The following is an 18,274-nucleotide window of genomic DNA, read 5'->3' as shown; positions in this document are numbered from 1 at the left end:
CCTCTTCTCTGTATCACACATTCATGGGTGCTGGTGCTGCTGGGTTTGGGGACACGCAAGTCTTGTGGCTGGGTACATGTGGTCTTGGAGGCGTGGGGCTTCTACATGGAATGGAGGGCTGTAGGGTGGCACCAGAGGGGACCAGAGCGGGGCTGGGGTGGCCCTAATCAGTGCCCGTGGTTGAAGATGTGATGCCAGAGTGGGTACAGTGTTCTGAGCCCAGCACCCCCATTATGGCACAGAGGTGCCAGGGTTGGGCCCTAAGCCAGGGAAAGTAACACTGGGCTCTGCTGGAACGGCACTGGGTGCACTGGTACAATGCTAGGCAGCATTGGCATATACTGAGACACTGGGTTGTACTGGTGTCTTGACACCAGGGACTGGCACCAGGGCATTAAGAGGATGGCATGATGGCATTTAGGGTGGACATGGAGTCCTTGGTGCCAGCTGAAGCGTCCCAGCCCCTGTGCGTGTGCCCATATGGTGCTGCGGCCAGCAGGGTGGCAGCGCCGGTGGTGACCTTGCGGCCAGTGGCCTGCTGGCAGCAGCATTTGTGTCTTGGCATGGGGCTGCCTCCGGATGCGTGGGGCAGTGCCAGGAGCTGACGCGTGAGGAGGGGACTCGGTGCCCAGGGAAACAATAAGTGGGGGGTTCATGTATCGCCTGCCCGCCGCAAACTGGTTCACGGCCGGCGATGAACCCTCCCAGGCTGGTGCAGGGCAAACCCCAGCCCCATCCCCGGCCATTGTCACCCACCCCTGGGGGTGCCAACGTCAAAGTGGAAGGCGGCACCTGGGCAGCGCGAACCAGCCCGGTCCTGGTCCCACACCGCCAGCCCGGCAGTGCCACAGCTCCGTCTTTGCCGAGCGTGCCATGCTGTGCCAGCGGGGAGAGAGCGAGCTCGGTCCTTCCGACTGCCCCAGTTGCTCCTGAGCCCTTTGAGGCGGTGAGACGGAGATGCCGGCGGCCCCGGAGGGAGAGCAGCCGCTGTGCCATGGCGCAGCTCTTCGCCCCAGGAGTACCGGTGCCAAGCTGTGCTCCTGCGTCCCGGCGGAGAAGGCCGAGCCGCTGCCTCCTGGCAGCGAAGAGCGTGGTCTGGGATCCCATCCTGGTGCCGGCAGTGCTGCGGTAAGGGCGTTCTTCAGGCACCTCCGCTGGGTCCTCACGGTGCTGGGGTGTCCGCAACGTGTGCGCATCCCCGGTTCCCCTGGTTCCTTGCTGGCGGCGTCAAGACAGCGGGCGCTCCCCTCCCTAACCCTGACCCTACAGCTGGGGCGGGCACGGTGCTCTCTGCTCAAACCCCAAACCCTGCGACAAGGCTGCTGCCAGCCCCCATCAGGTGCCCGTGGATGGAAACACGTTTCCCCGGGGCCATCTCGGCCGGAGGGCTCTGAGCGACCCCCGCCCCGCATCCCTTCGGTCCGCGCCCGGCTGCCCGGTGCCGGTGCCGGGTGCCGCCGTCGGAGCGGCGGAGGCGGAGCGCGGCCGGGCCCTCCCCCGGGCAGTGCACCGGGTCCGCCCCACACGGCCCCGGGCGGAGCTGCTGCCGCCGCGGGCACCGGCACCGGCACGGCCAGGAGCACCGGGAGCACCGGGAGCGCCATGGCCTCCGCCGAGAGCGCGGAGCAGCGGGCGCTGCAGTACGAGCAGACCCTGGTGAGTGCCGTCGGGACCGGGCACGGCGGGGGGCACCGGGCACTGCGGCACGTCGCGGGGAGAGGGGCGGTTTTGGGGTGATCCCCCCACTCCAGGAGCTCTGTGAAGGGGCAGCGCCCGTACCACCCGCCCCATCCCACCGTGTCCTCCGAGCTTTGGGGGCTGTCTTCATCTGGGGGCCGCTGGGGGCCGCTCGGTGCTGCCCCGCAATCACACAGCAAAAGGGAAACCCATCGGAGCCCCCAGCCCCATGATGGGACCCTCGGTCACATCCCCCCGAGCGGCATACCCTCAGCACAGAGCGGTGTGACCCTCCATGGGTGTCCCACACCACCCAGGCACCCTTTACCCCCCACGCTATGCCTGGCCCCAGCTTTCTGTCCTCAAGATAGCATATCACCCCCGCCTTCAACCTTAGCCCCATGTTTACGACTGTCACCTTCAGGGCCTCCCTGCTGGCACCTCGGGGTGTCCTCCCTCCCTGCCGTGCCCACAGCCCCTCCGTTGCCCACAGCCCTCTGACATCGCGGGCAAAGGTACTTCTCCGCAGTCTCTGCTTGGGCCAGTGCCTGGTGCGGCTCAGTAAACGGGTACTTTGCCCTGGCAAAGGCCTTCAGGCAGGGCAGGGAAGGGGCCGAGCCCTGCTGGGCACCCACAGCTGTAGGGTTTGCGTAGCCTCGAGTAAGGCATGCTTAGCCAGCACATGGCACCGTGGCTCTGTGTGCCAGGTGCCCTCTGCATCTTCTTCCCAAGCACCCTTATTGCAGGAGGGCAGAGGCACAAAGCTGGCAACGGGGCAGCCCTGTGATGCCAGCAGACTCTGCCCTCTCCACCTGCAGGCAGGGAGGTACCCACACCTCGGGGTGCCCACCCCCGTGGCCTCGGGGCTCCTGAAGCCGCCCACGTGGGCGAGGCTGGGTATGGGCACCCATCCCACGGCCTCGTGCTTGGCTTCCACAAGCCACCCCCGTGCCAAGCAGGAGGGCGGGTGCCCTCCCCTGTGCCACCGGCTCCTGCCAGGCTCGGGCTCCAGCCACAGCCTGCATGGGCCAGGTGCCCGTGGGAACCACCTGGTGCTAAGGGTGCCTGGGGTCCCTGCCGCCCCCTGTGCCCCCCGTGTGCCAGGGGACCAAAGGGCCTCCAAGGGGGGAAGATTAAGCTTGACAAACTGCCCTTGTTCACCGTGGAGCCGATTAGATCCCGGCTAAGACGGGCAGCGTGACACAGACTCCCCCGGCCTCTCTCTCTGCCCAAGAGCAAGGGGTCCCTGCTCCCCATGTCCCCCACCTTTAAAACTCGCCAGGAGCACGTTTTGGAGAGATGTCAACAGGCACCATGCAGCAAGGCTGTGGGTACTGCTGCCAGGGTGCTCAGTGCCCCATCTGTCGTGGGAAAGGGTGGCCTGGGGACACGGCAGTGCCGATGCCAGCAGCCACACCGTGCACCGCATCACCCGGGGGCACAGCAGGCACCACTGCCTGGCACAGCCTGGGGGGCACGGCACAGGAGCCCGGTCCCAAAATACAAACCTCATCCCGTGCCCATGTCCCTGCGTGCCCCCCGCCAGCCCCCCCACCCCTGCCCGCTCCCTGCCTGCCCGGCACTGTGATTGTTCAGCTGCTTCGCGGCGGAGGCCGGAGTCCCGGGGCTGTTTGTGTTTCAAAAGGCCTTTGTGGAAAAATAACCCGAGCGGGAGGAGGAGGAGGAAGAGGAGGAGGAGGAGGAGGAAGGCCAAACGCACTGCTGGCCCTCACTGACAGCCGGGCTCTGCTATGAGGCACCTCATGCCCGGTCTGTAGGGTTGCAGCATGGGGTGGCACAGCCTCTTTCCTCTTTTTAAGCAGGGTTGGTGCATTTGGGGGCTAATGGGGTTATAACACCCCCCCCCACCAGGTTGGACACCTTCCAGCTATAGGGGCATCCTGCTGGGGACGCATGGGGCAGCGTGCCAGCCCCCCAGCAGGGGGCACGGGGGGCTCTCAGCCTGGGGTGCCCTCATCCTGAACGAGGGGGGCTATAGGGCTGGGGGGAGGCAGGCACTTGGCAGAACAACAGAGCTCCTGGGGTGCGGGGCCGTTTGTTCTTCCAGAGGAAACAAGCTTCGCCTTTGAACGCCAAGCACCATACAGGGCCGGGGTCCTCCTCTGGCACGTAATGCTGAATGCAGCCCCCGAGGAGGCTGAGCTGCAGCCCCCAGCGCATTTCCATAGGGCTGTGCCCAAGTCTTGGGGTTAGTGATGGACATGGCTCTGCCCTCCCTCTCCCCTCCCAGGGCCGAACCTAACCCAGGTATCAGACAGCAGAGAATCCACCTGGCGCCACGCTGGCTGCATTCTGCTCCTGGCCAGAGGGATCTGGGCAGTGCCCCACGAGAAATTCACCTTGATGCCATCCCCACTTGAGCCGGCACGTGCCAAGCACAGTGCCCACCCGTGCCATGGCCCCTCCACCGGGCACTGTGCCAGGATAGGGGCTGTGGGGCGGCCACGTGCGGCACAGCGGGCGGGCGTGCATCGGCATGGGGCTCACGTCGCCCCGACGTGGGAGCCTGGCAAGGGCCCCTGTGGCCCTGAAGCCTCCCTTTGTGCCCAGCCAACCTCTGGCGCTTGGCATTCAGGTCATGGCGGGGGGAGCGAGGCAGAAACCAAGCAACCAAGCCCTTGGCAGTGCCCGCAGTGTGGGACTGGTGCCCCCAGCTCAGCAGGGAGGACGGGCACAATGAGCACAGGGGGCAGTGCCAGGGGCCAGGACACGTGCCATGTGCCACCCGAGTGGGCACAGTGTCCCTATGTGCCTTGCACCCTAAATCTCCGTGCCCTCTTTTTTGTGGGGCTGAGAGCGTGCCCTGCCCTATGCTGCTCTCGTGGGCTCAGCTTGGAACATATGTGCCCACCTTGGGGGAATCCCACCCCACGTAACAGTGCCAACAAGAGGCACGACCCCAATATTGGCCCTCAGAGAAGCTCCCTGCCAGCTTGGCTGTGTTCCTGGCACTGGATGCCCTCACCCACCCACCGCAGCCCAACCCATGGCTGGAGCACCTGGGTAGGGCCGGGGACTGGTACCAGTGGGGCCAGCCACTGTGCTGGGTGCGTGGGCGAAACAATTGCTATTGATCCCCACCCTGGCGCCGGCACCATGTCCGCTGCTTCCCTGCCTCAGTTTCCCTACCTGCAGCCCAGAGCTCTGTGCCACCCCCCTGATTCCCCTTCCCACTCCTTCTCCCCCAGATGTATGGCCGCTACACGCAGGACCTGGGCACCTTCGCCAAGGATGAGGCAGCCCGGCTGCGGCTGAAACAGGAGCACGAGGACAGTGGCACCCCACGGCCACGCCGCCCCTCTGAGCTGCTGGAGTACAGCCAGGGACGCTGTGCCCCATGCTGTGGTAAGGGGGAATGGGGACACGTGGGGGGGACACCCACCCCCCGGCACTGTGGCCGGGCAGCTACATGCTCTTCTGGGCACCACTGCCCGCCCAGCTGCCGCCACCGCGGGTAGGGTTTCTCCTGCTGTCATGGGACACTGGCGCCGAGGACAATGCCACCTGCGGGGACACAATGGCCCAAAATAACCGGACGGCAGCAGTAGGGACGGGGCCCTCTGGCAGCTCCGCTTGGGGCCGTGCCAAGGGGCAGCACTCAGGCGTGTTGTGCTGTGCTGCTCTGCCCATCCCCGGCACTAAGCCTGCCCTGTGCCCGCAGGCTGTGCCGTGCGGTGCCAGAGGTTCTTCATCGCCAGGGTTGGCGAGGACTGGGTCTTCCTCATCCTCCTGGGGCTGGTCATGGCACTGGTGAGCTGGGCCATGGACTTTGCCATCGCCACCTGCCTTCAAGGTGAGTGGGCAGCGATGGGTGATGGGCACCCCGGGGCAATGGCACATGCCCTGCTGCCCGCAACTCACTGTGCCCATAGCCCAGAAGTGGATGTATGGGGGCCTGGACACCAATGTGATGCTGCAGTATCTGGCCTGGGTCACCTACCCCACTGTGCTCATCACCTTCTCAGCTGGCTTCACCCAGATCCTAGCCCCACAGGCTGTGGGTAAGGTGCATGTGCCCTAACGGGGTCCCCCCTCCCTGGGGCTGTGGGTTGTGAACAATCTGAGTGGCCTAAGCTATGGGGCTGGTGTATTCAAAGATCCACGGGATGGTCTTTATGAGGTCTCTCGGGGATGTGGGACTGGGGTCCCTGCAGGGCTATTGGTTGGGGTGTCCCATCATGGCCTGGAGATGTTCCCAGGGATCCCACCTGCACTGTGAGAAAGGCTTCACAAGGGTCCCTATGGCAGTGTATCAGGGAGCATCCCAGGACTGCAGAACGGGGGCTGCCCCCCTGGCTGTGGATCAGGACTATCTCCGTGCTGCCAGGCTCAGGGATCCCCGAGATGAAGACCATCCTGCGGGGCGTCGTCCTGAAGGAGTATCTCACCCTGAAGACCTTCGTGGCCAAGGTGATCGGGCTGACGTGTGCCCTGGGTAGCGGCATGCCCCTGGGCAAGGAGGTGAGGGCATTCCCCGTGGCTGGAGCAGGCGGTGGGCTGGGTGAGGGGCACCGACCTCAGCCCCCACTGCTGTCCCCACAGGGTCCCTTTGTCCATATTGCCAGCATGTGTGCAGCCCTGCTCAGCCGCTTCCTCTCCTTCTTTGGGGGAATCTACGAGGTGAGTGGGCACAGGTAGCACCTGGGGAACTCCAGCAGTGCTGGGACTGATTCAGCCTGTGCTCACCTGCAGAACGAGGCGAGGAACACCGAAATGCTTGCAGCTGCCTGCGCTGTCGGTGTCGGCTGCTGCTTCGCTGCCCCCATTGGAGGTAGGGACCCCCCAGCCCATACCCCTTGCTCTCAGAGAGGCCAGCAGGATCCCACCCAGAGTACCAGGCAGGGGACAGGGACCCACCTGGGTGGGTATGGCAGAGGCAGCACCACTAGTTGGGGTGCCCGCGGTGCAGAGGATAAAGGGAGAAGCAGGCACCATCCTCCTAGAGGTGTAACATCTCATCTCGTCCTCTCCCCCACTGCACTGCGCTGCACTCCAGGGAGCTCCCCACTCTGGCCCCGCTGAGCCCTGCCCATAGGTTTGTGCTGTCTGACTCTTTCCTTGTCCTGTGTGTGCTGAGCTGCCCCATCCATCCATCTGTCCATCCATGTGCTTGTGCCCCAGTGCCATCTGCCACGCCTTACCCTATGGCTTCCCACGTCCCCACACTGCCCTCTCGCTCGCACAGACAGCTGTGCACTTTGCTGAAGAAGCCCTGAATTGCAGCATGGCCGTGGGGCTCTGAGTGGACATCATGCCAGGCACCTGGTCTCTGCCTGCCTTTCTCCTCTCTCCCCTCTTGTCCTTCCTCCCACTGCCAGGCGTGCTGTTCAGCATTGAGGTCACCTCCACCTTCTTTGCTGTCCGCAACTATTGGCGTGGTTTCTTCGCCGCCACCTTCAGCGCTTTCATCTTCCGCGTGCTGGCTGTCTGGATCAAAGATGAAGGTACCCACATGGGGTGGGAGGTTGGAGACACCACGGTCCCCCCACCCAGCCCTGCTTACACCCACCGTGCCCCCAGAGACCATCACAGCGCTCTTCAAAACCCGCTTCCGCCTCGACTTCCCCTTTGACCTGCAGGAACTGCCTGCCTTCGCCGTCATCGGGTGAGTGTGTCTGCCCCATCCCACGTCCCCATCCCACATCCGTGTGGTGGACACGAGCACTCAGCCTCGACCTCTGCCCAGGATTGCCAGCGGTTTCGGTGGTGCTCTCTTTGTCTACCTCAACCGCAAGATTGTGCAGTGCATGCGCCGACAGAAGACCATCAATCGCTTCTTGATGAAGAAGTAGGTGCCCAGTGGTCCCTGTCATCATGGGACCAACTGTCCTCTATGGGATGGCAGGGATGGGATTGCACCAATGTCACCACCTCCATGCCACCCTGCCAGGCGCCTGCTGTTCCCTGCCTTGGTGACACTTCTCATCTCCACGTTGACCTTCCCACCTGGCTTTGGGCAGTTCATGGCTGGACAGGTAGCTATGGTTTGGCCATGGGGCCTTGCATTGGTCCCTTGGGCCACCAGTACCCAGCTCAGCCCCATGTGTCCCCAGCTCACCCAGAAGGACACGCTGGTGACGTTGTTTGACAACCGGACGTGGGCCAAGCAGGAGCCCAGTGATGAATTTGAGTACATTGGCATCCTGGAGGCCTGGCGACATCCCCGCTCCAACGTCTTCATCACCCTTGTTGTCTTCATCCTCATGAAGGTGGGTGCATACTCCTACGTGCCACCAGGCAGGTGTTGGATGGGAGCCACCAAGGTGCTCATGGGAGACAGTGGGTGGCTGCTCCCGCGGCCACCAAGGTGGTGGCTGGGTGCCACCAACACGCTGTCAAGGAGATCTTGGCAGAGAGCCACTGGGGTGCCACCAGGGAGTGCTGGCAGGGTGCCCATGGCATGGTGCCATGCCCGCTTCCTGTTCCTCCAGTGCCAGCCTCCAAGAGGATGGCAGTTAACATGTGCTCATATCCCCCGTGCAGTTCTGGATGTCAGCCCTGGCTACCACCATCCCAGTGCCCTGCGGGGCTTTCATGCCGGTCTTCGTCATTGGTGAGGGACAGAGTCACCTGATGTCCCCTGGTGCAGGGACATGGCACAGGTGTAGGAATGGGGTTGGGACCTGCGAGAGGCCCATGGCCTCCACAGTCTCTCTCTGCGGGCAGGGGCAGCCTTTGGGCGGCTTGTCGGGGAGAGCATGGCAGCCTGGTTCCCTGATGGCATCCACACCGACAGCAACACCTACCGCATCGTGCCAGGGGGCTACGCCGTGGTGGGTAAGCACTGCACCCTTCCCATCCCACTCCCAGAGAGCCGCTGGGGTCCCTGGGTGACCCCCATCAATGGGGTTGCCCTAAGGATGCCCCAAGAGTGTGGGACATGGCCCCGACACAGCTGTCCATGTCTCCTGGGGCTGGCAGGGGCAGCTGCGCTGTCGGGTGCTGTCACCCACACCGTGTCCACTGCCGTCATCGTCTTTGAGCTGACGGGGCAAATCTCACACATCCTGCCTGTCATGATCGCTGTCATCCTGGCCAACGCAGTGGCCCAGAGCCTCCAACCCTCCCTCTACGACAGCATCATCCGCATCAAGAAGCTGCCCTACCTCCCTGAGCTGGGCTGGGGGCACCACGAGTGAGCGTCCCCATATCCCCAACCACAAGCAGTGTGTGGCAACGTGCTGAGGACATTTCCCCGGGCAGGAAATACAACGTGCGGGTGGAGGACATCATGGTGCGGGACGTCCCATACGTCTCTCTCAATTGCAAGTACAGGGACCTGCAGCATGTGCTGCAGACCACCAAGATGAAGAGCTTGGCGCTGGTGGATTCAGCAGGTAAGAGGCACGTGGGAGCTTCTCCATCGTGTCCCCAGTGTCCCTGCAGCGCTGTCCCCGCCAACGTGTCCCCTCTTGATCACAGAGTCCATGATCCTGCTGGGTTCCATTGAGAGGGCACAGGTGGGGGCCCTGCTGGGCCAGCAGCTCCATCCCCAGCGCCGGCTCCAGGCCCTGCGGCAGAAGGCGTGGGCGAGCGCTGATGACGGGCGCCGGTTTTCCGAAGCCAGCGTCTGCTTCCAGGTGAGGGGCCGCCCCGGGACCCCCCCATCAACGCGTCTTTGCCTCCCTGACTCCGTCCCTTCCCTCCCACAGATCAGCACTGAAGCTTCCTCCTTCACTCCCGCGCGCAGTGGATCCCGCAAGCCCCTAAAGCCGGCACTGAAGCGTGTGCCCAGCGTCCCTACTGATGGCTCCCCGGGTGAGTCAGCACCCCATAACCCCCTTGGGAGGCCCCCACCCCATGCTGACCCCTCTGCTTCCTGCAGCCGGTGCCACCGACAGCTCCAGCATCGCCCTCAAGAGCCTCTTCTGTGCCAACAGTGCTGCAGAGCCTGCTGAGGTGAGCACCTGTCCCTGCCTGTCCCTCACTACTCCGTCCCTTCCCATCCCTCTCCATCCTTCATTGGCCCTTCCTCTCCCTACCTGACCCTTCCCATCCTGCCCACCATCTCTCTCCCCTGCCTGACCCTGCCTGTCCCTTTCCATCCATATTTGACCCTTTCCATCTCATTCCCATCCCATCCCATCCCATCCCTACTTGACCCTTTCTGTCCCAATCTCATCCCCAGTTGACCCTGCCTGTCTATTTGTCCCTGCCCATCCCATCCCATCTCACCCCTACTTGACTCTTCCCATCCCATCCCATCCCACTCCATCCCATCCCTACTTGACCCACCCCATTCCATCCCTATTTGCCCCTTCCCATCCCATCCCATCCCATCCCATCCCATCCCATCCCATCTCTGCTTGTCCCAGCCCGGCCCCCCTCCATGCCATGCCCCCTAACACCATCTCTCCCGCATGGTGCCAGGCGCAGGGCCAGGCCCCTCGCAAGGCCAAGCACGTCCGCATTTCCGTCACGGTAAGCTGCAGCCAATGGCAGCCTGGGCAAAGCTGCTCTCAGCCAATTGGATGCCAGCCTGAATCCTCTCAACCAATCATGGCCTGGCACGATTTCATTTGGCCAACCACGTTTGGCCTGTGCCTGCATAGACAATCTCAGATGCGTCCCGATTTCTGCTTGGCCAATCAGGGCGCGGGAACTTTCAATCCCAAATCTGCTTGGCCAATGGTAGCATGGATCCTCTCAGCCAATCGCAGCAATGGAATTTCCCCCACTTCCCTCCACCAATCACGACCCAGGCTGCATTCTCTCCACCAATCACAAGCTGGGCGTGCCCAATCACATTGTCCCACATAACCCCATTGTGCATGCCTGGCACGGTGTCACCCCGCCTCTCCCACAGGAGGACCTGGACCTGGGGGACAGGATGACGCCGGCAGAGGTGAGCCCAGGCCGGGGGACTGCCTGTGGGGCCGTGCCGTGGGGCTGAGTCCCATAGCGTGCTCCCTGTGCCCCAGATCCTGGACTGGGAGGAGCAGCAGCTGGAGCAGAATGTGGACTTCAGCAGTGCCCAGATTGACCCCGCACCATTCCAGCTGGTGGAGCGCACCTCGCTGCACAAGGTGGGCCCCTGCTGCGTCCCCCCACCCCAATTCCCCACCGCGTACCCCACCGAGCCCCCCGTTTTCCTACAGACCCACACCATCTTCTCACTACTGGGCCTGGACCACGCGTACGTCACCAGCATCGGGCGCCTGGTGGGCATGGTGTCCCTCAAGGAGGTGAGGATGGGGGGCAGGGCACGGGGACAGGGACACCCCATTGGCCCACTGATGACACTGGGGTGCCTACAGCTGCGCAAAGCCATCGAGGGCTCACTGACTGCCAAGGGGGTGAAGGTGTTGCCACCGCTCGCCAGCTTCCGCCGCAGCAGCACCAGTGCAGGTGAGCTGGACACCACCGACCTGCGCCAGCTCTGGGACCGCCACCAGCACCACTCCATGCCCCGCGAGGCCGGCCCTGATGACGGGGACACCAGCAAGTGACGGTGACGCCAGACCCCTACCCTGCGTCGGGGGTGCTGCGGGGGCATCCTATGGGGGACATAGGCATCCTCCTTTCAGTGCCATGGGGTGGCCAGGTGCCCCCCCAACCTGCCCACGCCCCGGGGCTCCCCCTGTTGCTACCTCTACCCCTCCCGGCCCCGTTGCCCCCCAGCACAGCCACAGCCCCCAGTGGGCACCCCAGTGTCCCCAAGCGTGGGGCAGAAAGACATTGGGTCGAGGGACACGGGGACGGGAGTGATCGTCGCCCCCTCCCCAGTGCCTCGGTGCCAGGAATGGGGGCCCCGCAACCCCTCCACTGTGTAAATACAGAGATTTTTATATTAATTTAATTAAAGGACTTTATAAACAGCCACCTTGCCTGGGCACGGAGGTGGGCAGGGGGCACCGAGCCCCATGGCACAGTCACCATTACTGTCCCCGTGCTGTCCCCGCACCCAGCGTTGCCTCACTGCGGTACAGCGGCTGCGGCATCTCACCGGGACGGGCACCAGCGCGGCGCCGGGCGGTGATGACCAGCGTGCCAGCATCGGTCAGGGCACAGCTCACTGACAGTGGGTCCGTGTCCTCGGGCAGCCGGCACTGGTGGGTGAAAGTGTCGCACACTGTGCCGTCCTCTGCCACCTGCATGGCACAGTGGCATAAAATGGTCACGCGTGGTGAGCGGGCAGCAGGCTGCTTCCCAGTTAGCCCAGTACAAGTGACTGTATTTAGGGAGGGAGGAGGGGATCCTCACCTTCTCAGCCCAGATGGCAACGTGGCCGTTGGTGGTGGTCACCACGATGTCGGGGGGATCGAACTGGCTGACGTCGGCCACCACCTGGTAGGTGTCACCCTGCACCCGCACCCATGTGCCCAGGGTGTAGGGGCACACGGAGCCCGGGGAACCTGCAGGGATCAGGAATAGGGGTGTGGAGCACAACATGCGGGTCAGGGGGTGGGGGAGGTGAGGGGGAAGTGGGGGCTGAGATCATTGTGGGGGGCTTCAGCGAGAAGTGGGGTATGGGGAGGGAGTATGGGGTGGCCTGAGGACAGGGGGACGCATAGGGGATGGCCAGAAAAGTCTGGGGAAAGAAGGCGGGGGCGGTGGGTGTTACTGTGAGAGCTCTGGAAGGGGGAATGGGAGCATCTGGGTCACCTTGAGGATCTGGGTGCACAGGGGTTGGGGGACGTAAGGGCACCCAGGAAGATTGGGGTTGAGGGAGAAAGAGACATGGGGGTGTCTGGGGGCACTGGGAGGCTCTGTAAAGTTTAGGGAGGGAAGAACAGGGGGCACCATGAGCCTGGCGACCCTGGGGAGCCCTTGAAGGTACTCGACTGGGGAGAGGGACAGGAGGAGAGGTGCAGGATGGTCCATGGGGCACTCAGGTTGGCAGTGCCTGGGCAGCGGGCAGCAGGCTGCATTTTGGGGTCCCCCACCCCACACCCCCCATACCTGGGTACCCGAAGGTGTCGTAGTGGTACCTCTCCCCCTCGAAGTGGGGCTCGCCGGCACCCAGCCCCTGGCTGTAGGTGCTGATGCGCTCAGCACGGTACGTAGCAGCCGAGCTGAGCGATGCCATGTCACCATGCCACTGCCACCGCCCAACCTGTCCCCAGTACCCCGCACAGGGCAGGGGGATGGCCGGGTGTCTGCTGCCACATGCCCATAATTAGCCCGGTAGCCCGGCCAGGAATGCGAGATAACGGCCGGGGCCTCTCTATCACCCTATGGGGGGACATGCAGGGGACGCTGCTGTCACCGCCGTCCTGCCACCCCACCAGGGCCCCTCTCCTGCAAGGAGACGCAGCTGTGCAGCGCTCACACCACTGATTTTATTGGAGGGCAGGTGGGATGGAGGCAGGGGCAGGGGCACCCCGGCACGGGGCAGATCCCGGCACCCCATGCGGATGTACCCATGTGCACATACCCCCTCAGCGGTGCATGCACACAAACACCCCTTTCTCCCCATCCCACTGTGGGTTTTGGGGCCAGGATCCCTGGGTCCTGCTCTGGGTGGCCGATGTCCCCATATGCGGTGGTTGCACGGGGGTCAGGGGGCAGGGAGCCCCTTACCATGGCATCAGGCCCCCCCTGGCAGCTTGGTCATGCAGAGGTGGGGGCCCCACGACAGGAACGGGGTGGCACAGGGCAGAGTTGGGGGCATGTGGCAGTGTGGGAGCAAAGGGCATGGGGGGGTGCAGGGATGGGGGGGGGGGGCAAGGGGTGGCATGCAGTGGGCAAGCAGCCCCACAAGAACACGTGCCATGCAGGAAGGGAGGGCAAGCGTCAATGAAAATTGGCATTCCTTCCCCCAAACGGTGTGCCCGGACAGCTGGGGGTCCTGTACTGGGGTGTCACCCCTCCAGATACAACGAGGGGGGGTGATCACCTCCATGTAGGCACTTGGTTCCCTGCTAGGGGTGAGCAACTTGGGGACAGGGACGTCAGTCGTGGGACCTGTCACACACCCCAGGTTGGCCCGCAGCAGACCCGGGGGGCCCCCACCATGGGGCTGGTTGGGAGTCCCCCAGCAGGAGGGGTGTCATGCCCGCCCCACTCCCACCCACAGCCTCCCCATGTCAGCCCCCACATGCATACAAAAGCATAGAAACCTCCATCACCGTGGCACATCAGCACCCCCCTGGCCCCCTCCTGAACCCCGTGTCCCAAGGCAGCAGTTCACAGTATAAAATTCATCGGGGAGCAAGGAGAAAAGCCTCCGTGCCCCATCTCCCACCCCCAGCCCTGGTCCAGAGTTGGGGCACTGTGGGCTTAGCCCAGAAAGGTTCAGCTGTGCCAACAGGGTGGGGGGCTCAGTGCCCAAAGAGGGGTGGCGAGGGGATGCATGCGGACAGCCAGCCCCACAGCTTCAGGTCCCGTCAGTCCTGGGGGGCATGGTGCTGGGGAGAGGCAGGGTCCCTGCGGGACATCACGGCTCTTCAGCCTCATCCTCCTCCTCCTCCTCCTCCTCCTCCTCATCTTCCTCCTCCAGTGACACCACCCCGGAGGAGGCAACGTCGGAGATTTTGCGGCGGAGCGCGAAGTCCTTGCTCAGCACCACCTCGTCCTCGGCAGGCGAGAGGCAGGCCTCAGCATAGGGCATGGGGGACAGCGAGTCCTGGCAGCGGGGCCATACCAGACCCCGCAAGGCACTTTGGCTGCTCGGGGGGGGCAGCTCACCCCCCAGGGAGCCCAGCAGTTTGGCAGTGAGTTCGGAGGGGGACACCATCTCCAGGCTGCAGAGGCTGGAGCAGAGGGTTTTGGGGGACAGCGTGTGCGACGAGTCACTCTCAGGCTCGCAGGAGCCATGCCGTGCTCCCAGCTGGCACAGGTGGCCCCGCAGCAGGTCCCGCAGCAGCGCCGCGCCGGGATGATGCTCTGCGGGAACAGCGGTCAGCCCCACGGCCGGGAATCCCACTCACTGCCAGCCCCATGGTGGCACCATGGGGAGTCCTGGCAGCAGGACACCGTCCCCAGTCCACACATCCCCAGCGTGCTCACCGGCTGGCAGGGAGCTCTCCGAGGATGGCATGAAGTCCTCATCGTAGGACTCATCATTGGAGTCATCCCCATCCACCGAGGACCAGGCGCGCAGCTTGGCCTCGGCGATGGCAAACTGCTCCGCCACGCCTGGCACGGGACAGTGTGGTCACAGTGGGAGGTGGCACAAACCCCCACACGGCCAGCAGAGAGCATTGGGGGGGCACCGGGGCAGCAGGGACGACGTGCTAGGATAGGGCACCTTATCCCATGGGTTGGATGGATGGATGGATAGAGACATAGAGGTGGATGGCGGATGGATGGGAACATGGGGGTAGATGGAGGGGGATATGGGGACAGGTGAATGGAGATGTGGGGATAGATGGAGGGATGGACAGATGAAAGAATGGATGAGTGGGGACAAGAAGGCTTATGAATGGATAGATGGATGGATGGATGGATGGATGGATGGATGGATGGATGGATGGATGGGGACATGGAGACTCCATGCAGTACCCACCTGCAGCAAAGCGTGCCTCCTGCTCGCCCTCACTCAGGTGGCAGTAGGAGTTGAAGGCGCTCTCCAGCGCAGTGGGCGGCTCCACAGGCTTGCACCAACCCTTCCACTCGATGAGGTGTGCGACGCGGCCCTGCGCCATGGCCGTCGGCTTCGTCACATGCTCCTTCACCACCTGCGAGATGCCTGGGGCAACACCCCATCAGTACCACGGGGACAATGCGGGGACCCCAGCACCCTCCCTAGTGCCCCCATTTCCCGGGGCAGTTACCATGCAGCGAGGATCGGGCAAGGGCGGCAATCTCCTGGATAGTCAGCGCACGCCGCGACTTGGGCAGCATCTCGACAGTGTCTTCAACATTGACCTGTGGGGTGGGCAGGGGTGTCAGGCTGTGCATGCACTAAGAGGCGTGCCCACTCCCATCGCTGTGGTGTTACACACGTGCACTTGCACTGATGCACATACAGCCACTGTGCATGAACACTTGCATATATGCACATGCGTTCTGCTCTCTGTAGTTGGTGTGCAGTTGAGCATGGTTCGTACATACACACACACACACACACGCACACACACACGTGCAAGGCTGTTGGTGCACCCGCTGTGCTGGGGCATCCCTTCCCAATCCCCGTGCCCACGGCCATGGGGAAGCGATGCGGGATTTGGAGGCGCGCAACAACTCGTATTGCCATGGTAACGCGGCGCCGTGGACTGATTTCTCCCAGGATACAGCCCAGCTCAGGGCTGACGTCAGAGCCGGCTGTGAGCCGGTTGTGGGGCCGGGCAGGGCAGGCAGCAGGGCCCCGGTGCGGCAGTACCTCGAGGAAGTCTTGGCTGTCGAAGGAGGCCTGGCGCAACAGGCGGGGCAATGGGGCCGGACGGGCGGCTCGCAGCGGGGACAGTGCTTTCACCTCCTTCCACTCCACGCACAGGGTCGTGTCCACGGCCACTGCGGGGAGAGCTCAGTGCCTCCATCTGCCCAGCTGAGGCCGAGCGCAACTCATCACACGGAGCACCGGCGCTGCGGCACTGGGTGACTCACGGCCGGGCAGCTCTTCCGCCTGTGTCAGCGGCACCAGGCTGGCACCGGGAGTGGGAACACGGCCCGCCTTGGCCCGGGTTGTGGGAGCTCAGGATGCGCGCGCCCAGGAACGGGGATGGGGTGGGAACACAGCGAGCGGCTGCACTCAGCTGGGTGTCCCTGGGATGGGGCCAAGGCAGGTAGGATGCCAATGGGGTTGAGGTAGAGTTTAGGGCTTGGGGAGCTTGGGACAGGCTGTTCTGGTGGGGCTGTACTTCTGCACCAGCTCTACAGCCCTAAACAGGGGGGTACCTGCCCCCTCCAGCACTGACAACCCCAGTGTCGGTGTTGGGGGGGGTTTCCCAAAGCACCGCAGCTCCTGACCAGGCAGTGGACCCCCAGGGGCTGGGGCAGAGCCTCATTTCCTTGCTCTGAGGTGTGTCAGGCTGATGTGAGGTAGCCATGGGGTGGGATATGGGGGGCAGAGAGTGCTCCTCGACCCCAGTCTGGCTCCAGGGGAAGCTGCTGATGGCATCACCCCCTCCCCATCAGCTATGGGCAGAGGCACCCCTGGGTGACCCCCAAGCATAGCCACTCGCAGGACAACCCCACCATGCCTGTACCAGCCCCAGTCTGGGGTCACCACTCATCCCTGCAACCACCCATTGCCTCCACCTCCATCAGCCCCCATAGCCCCCCAGACCCCAAGTAAACCCCACCAGCTCTCACAGCCTCCCACACCCCCGCAGGCCCCTGAGCAATATCCTAATCCCATAACTCTTGCCCAACCCCTGAACCCATAAACAGCCCCCGCACAGCCCCCCACCTACACATCTCTCCTTATCTTTCCTCACTCCGAGCCCCCTGACTTCCCTCAAGCAATGTCCCTAAGTCCTCTACGCCCCCTCAACCCCCTATAGATACCCAAGTCCTCCAGTATCCCCAGATTCTCCGTATCCCCCCCCCAATGGCCCCCATTCCTCTATAAATACCCAAGCCCCCCAGCAACCCCCAGATCCCCATATGCCCCATACTGCGTACCTATAACTCTCTGCACCCCCTCCCCAGACCCTACAGCCCCCACAACTCTCCACACCCCACAACCACCCCATACACCACCCTCACCGCATCAGCCCCACCCCCAAAGCTTCCAGGATCCCCAAAAGCAGCCTCCCCATAACCCACGCAACCTCCCCCCCCCCCCCCCCCCCCACACGCCTCCAAGACCCTGTACGTTCCCTATACCCCCCTCGGCCCCAAACACGCCCCCCCGGCAGCGCCATCCCGACGAAGCTCACCCACCGATGGTGGTTTTGGAGCCGATGCAGCCCATGCTCCCGGGGGGGGCCCCGGTGCGGGCACTACCGCCGGCTCCGCGCCGTCCGCATTGCCCCCCGACCGCATGGGCGGCCCCAGGCGGTGTCCGCAGCCCCCCCGGGACGGTGACACCGGGCCCGGAGCCCCGAACGGTGCTGTGAGCCGGGCCGGTACCGGGCACGTCCAGAGACGTCACTGCTGGGGGAGGAAGAGGAGGGAGAGAGGGGAGGCGGGGAGACGGGGAGGAAGAGGAGGAGAGGGAGGAGGAGGAAGGGAGGGAGAGGAAGGCTGAGGAGAAGGAGAGAGGAGCGGGGGGATGAAGGCAGATGGAGGATGGAGGAAGGGGGGGCGGAGGAAGAGGATGAGGGGGAGGGAGGAAGACGAGGAGGAGGAGGATGGGAGGAAGGCCGGGCACCGCGGAGAGCGCCGCGACAGCACCGCGGACAGCGCCCGCCCCAAAGAGCAGCCCGGGTATCCCCCAGGGAGGCACAGAGCAGGGGACCCTCTGGCATCACCTCCCCCCAGAGTCAAGCTGGAGGCCGCACTATGCACCCCAAACCTCGAGCAGCCCCGTCGCAGGCAGAGGGCTGCTCACCCTGGAACCTACCGACAGCACTGCCGGGTGCCACCCTGGCCCAGGGCTCGGGGACCTCGGCCCTCGTCGGCTCCTGGGCAGGGGGAGCCCTATGGCCATGGCTCCCAGGAGCCCTGCTCAGCCGTTCTCTGCCAAATGCTTCCCAGCATTAAGTGCTGCCAGGGCTGCAGCTCAGCCAGATCAGCCTCTAATCTG

General features: G+C 64.0%; 3 protein-coding genes across 7 annotated transcripts; 1 reads left to right on the top strand and 2 right to left on the bottom strand.

The window, feature by feature from the left end:
- The first annotated feature begins 942 nt into the window (after positions 1-942).
- On the top strand, positions 943-11,516 carry CLCN2 (chloride voltage-gated channel 2). Of its 4 annotated transcripts, none has more exons than XM_025153671.2 (24): positions 943-1,128; positions 4,887-5,043; positions 5,360-5,491; positions 5,571-5,699; positions 6,026-6,159; positions 6,241-6,318; positions 6,391-6,469; positions 7,017-7,142; positions 7,219-7,303; positions 7,385-7,486; positions 7,589-7,673; positions 7,752-7,907; positions 8,182-8,251; positions 8,365-8,475; positions 8,620-8,833; positions 8,902-9,035; positions 9,121-9,278; positions 9,351-9,456; positions 9,524-9,597; positions 10,069-10,119; positions 10,505-10,543; positions 10,620-10,724; positions 10,797-10,883; positions 10,956-11,516. In XM_025153671.2, the coding sequence occupies exons 1-24, from the start codon at positions 958-960 to the stop codon at positions 11,145-11,147; spliced, it is 2,775 nt and encodes a 924-aa protein (XP_025009439.2). In that variant the 5' UTR covers positions 943-957; the 3' UTR covers positions 11,148-11,516. The 4 variants fall into 4 exon arrangements, with proteins under 4 accessions (XP_025009439.2, XP_015147031.2, XP_046754795.1 ...); XM_015291545.3 differs by lacking the exon at positions 943-1,128 and adding an exon at positions 1,543-1,656; XM_046898839.1 differs by lacking the exons at positions 943-1,128; positions 10,069-10,119 and adding an exon at positions 1,543-1,656.
- Positions 11,486-12,738, bottom strand: HSPB7L (heat shock protein beta-7-like). Its single transcript, XM_003641769.6, has 3 exons — positions 12,601-12,738; positions 11,902-12,053; positions 11,486-11,789 (listed from the first exon to the last, which is right to left on the bottom strand). The coding sequence occupies exons 1-3, from the start codon at positions 12,725-12,727 to the stop codon at positions 11,577-11,579; spliced, it is 492 nt and encodes a 163-aa protein (XP_003641817.1). The 5' UTR covers positions 12,728-12,738; the 3' UTR covers positions 11,486-11,576.
- Positions 12,739-12,958: 220 nt separating this feature from the next.
- Positions 12,959-17,697, bottom strand: FAM131A (family with sequence similarity 131 member A). 2 transcript variants are annotated; one of them, XM_003641793.6, is made up of 6 exons: positions 17,470-17,697; positions 15,965-16,095; positions 15,417-15,510; positions 15,149-15,331; positions 14,650-14,778; positions 12,959-14,526 (listed from the first exon to the last, which is right to left on the bottom strand). In XM_003641793.6, exons 1-6 carry the CDS (start codon positions 17,498-17,500, stop codon positions 14,078-14,080), a joined length of 1,017 nt encoding a protein of 338 aa, XP_003641841.2. In that variant the 5' UTR covers positions 17,501-17,697; the 3' UTR covers positions 12,959-14,077. The 2 variants fall into 2 exon arrangements, with proteins under 2 accessions (XP_003641841.2, XP_004943474.4); XM_004943417.5 differs by lacking the exon at positions 15,965-16,095.
- Positions 17,698-18,274: the final 577 nt, after the last annotated feature.

Source organism: Gallus gallus, chromosome 9, assembly GCF_016699485.2.
Source record: "Gallus gallus isolate bGalGal1 chromosome 9, bGalGal1.mat.broiler.GRCg7b, whole genome shotgun sequence".
Lineage (NCBI taxonomy): Eukaryota > Metazoa > Chordata > Aves > Galliformes > Phasianidae > Gallus > Gallus gallus.
This window is presented reverse-complemented; position numbering and strand designations above follow the sequence as displayed.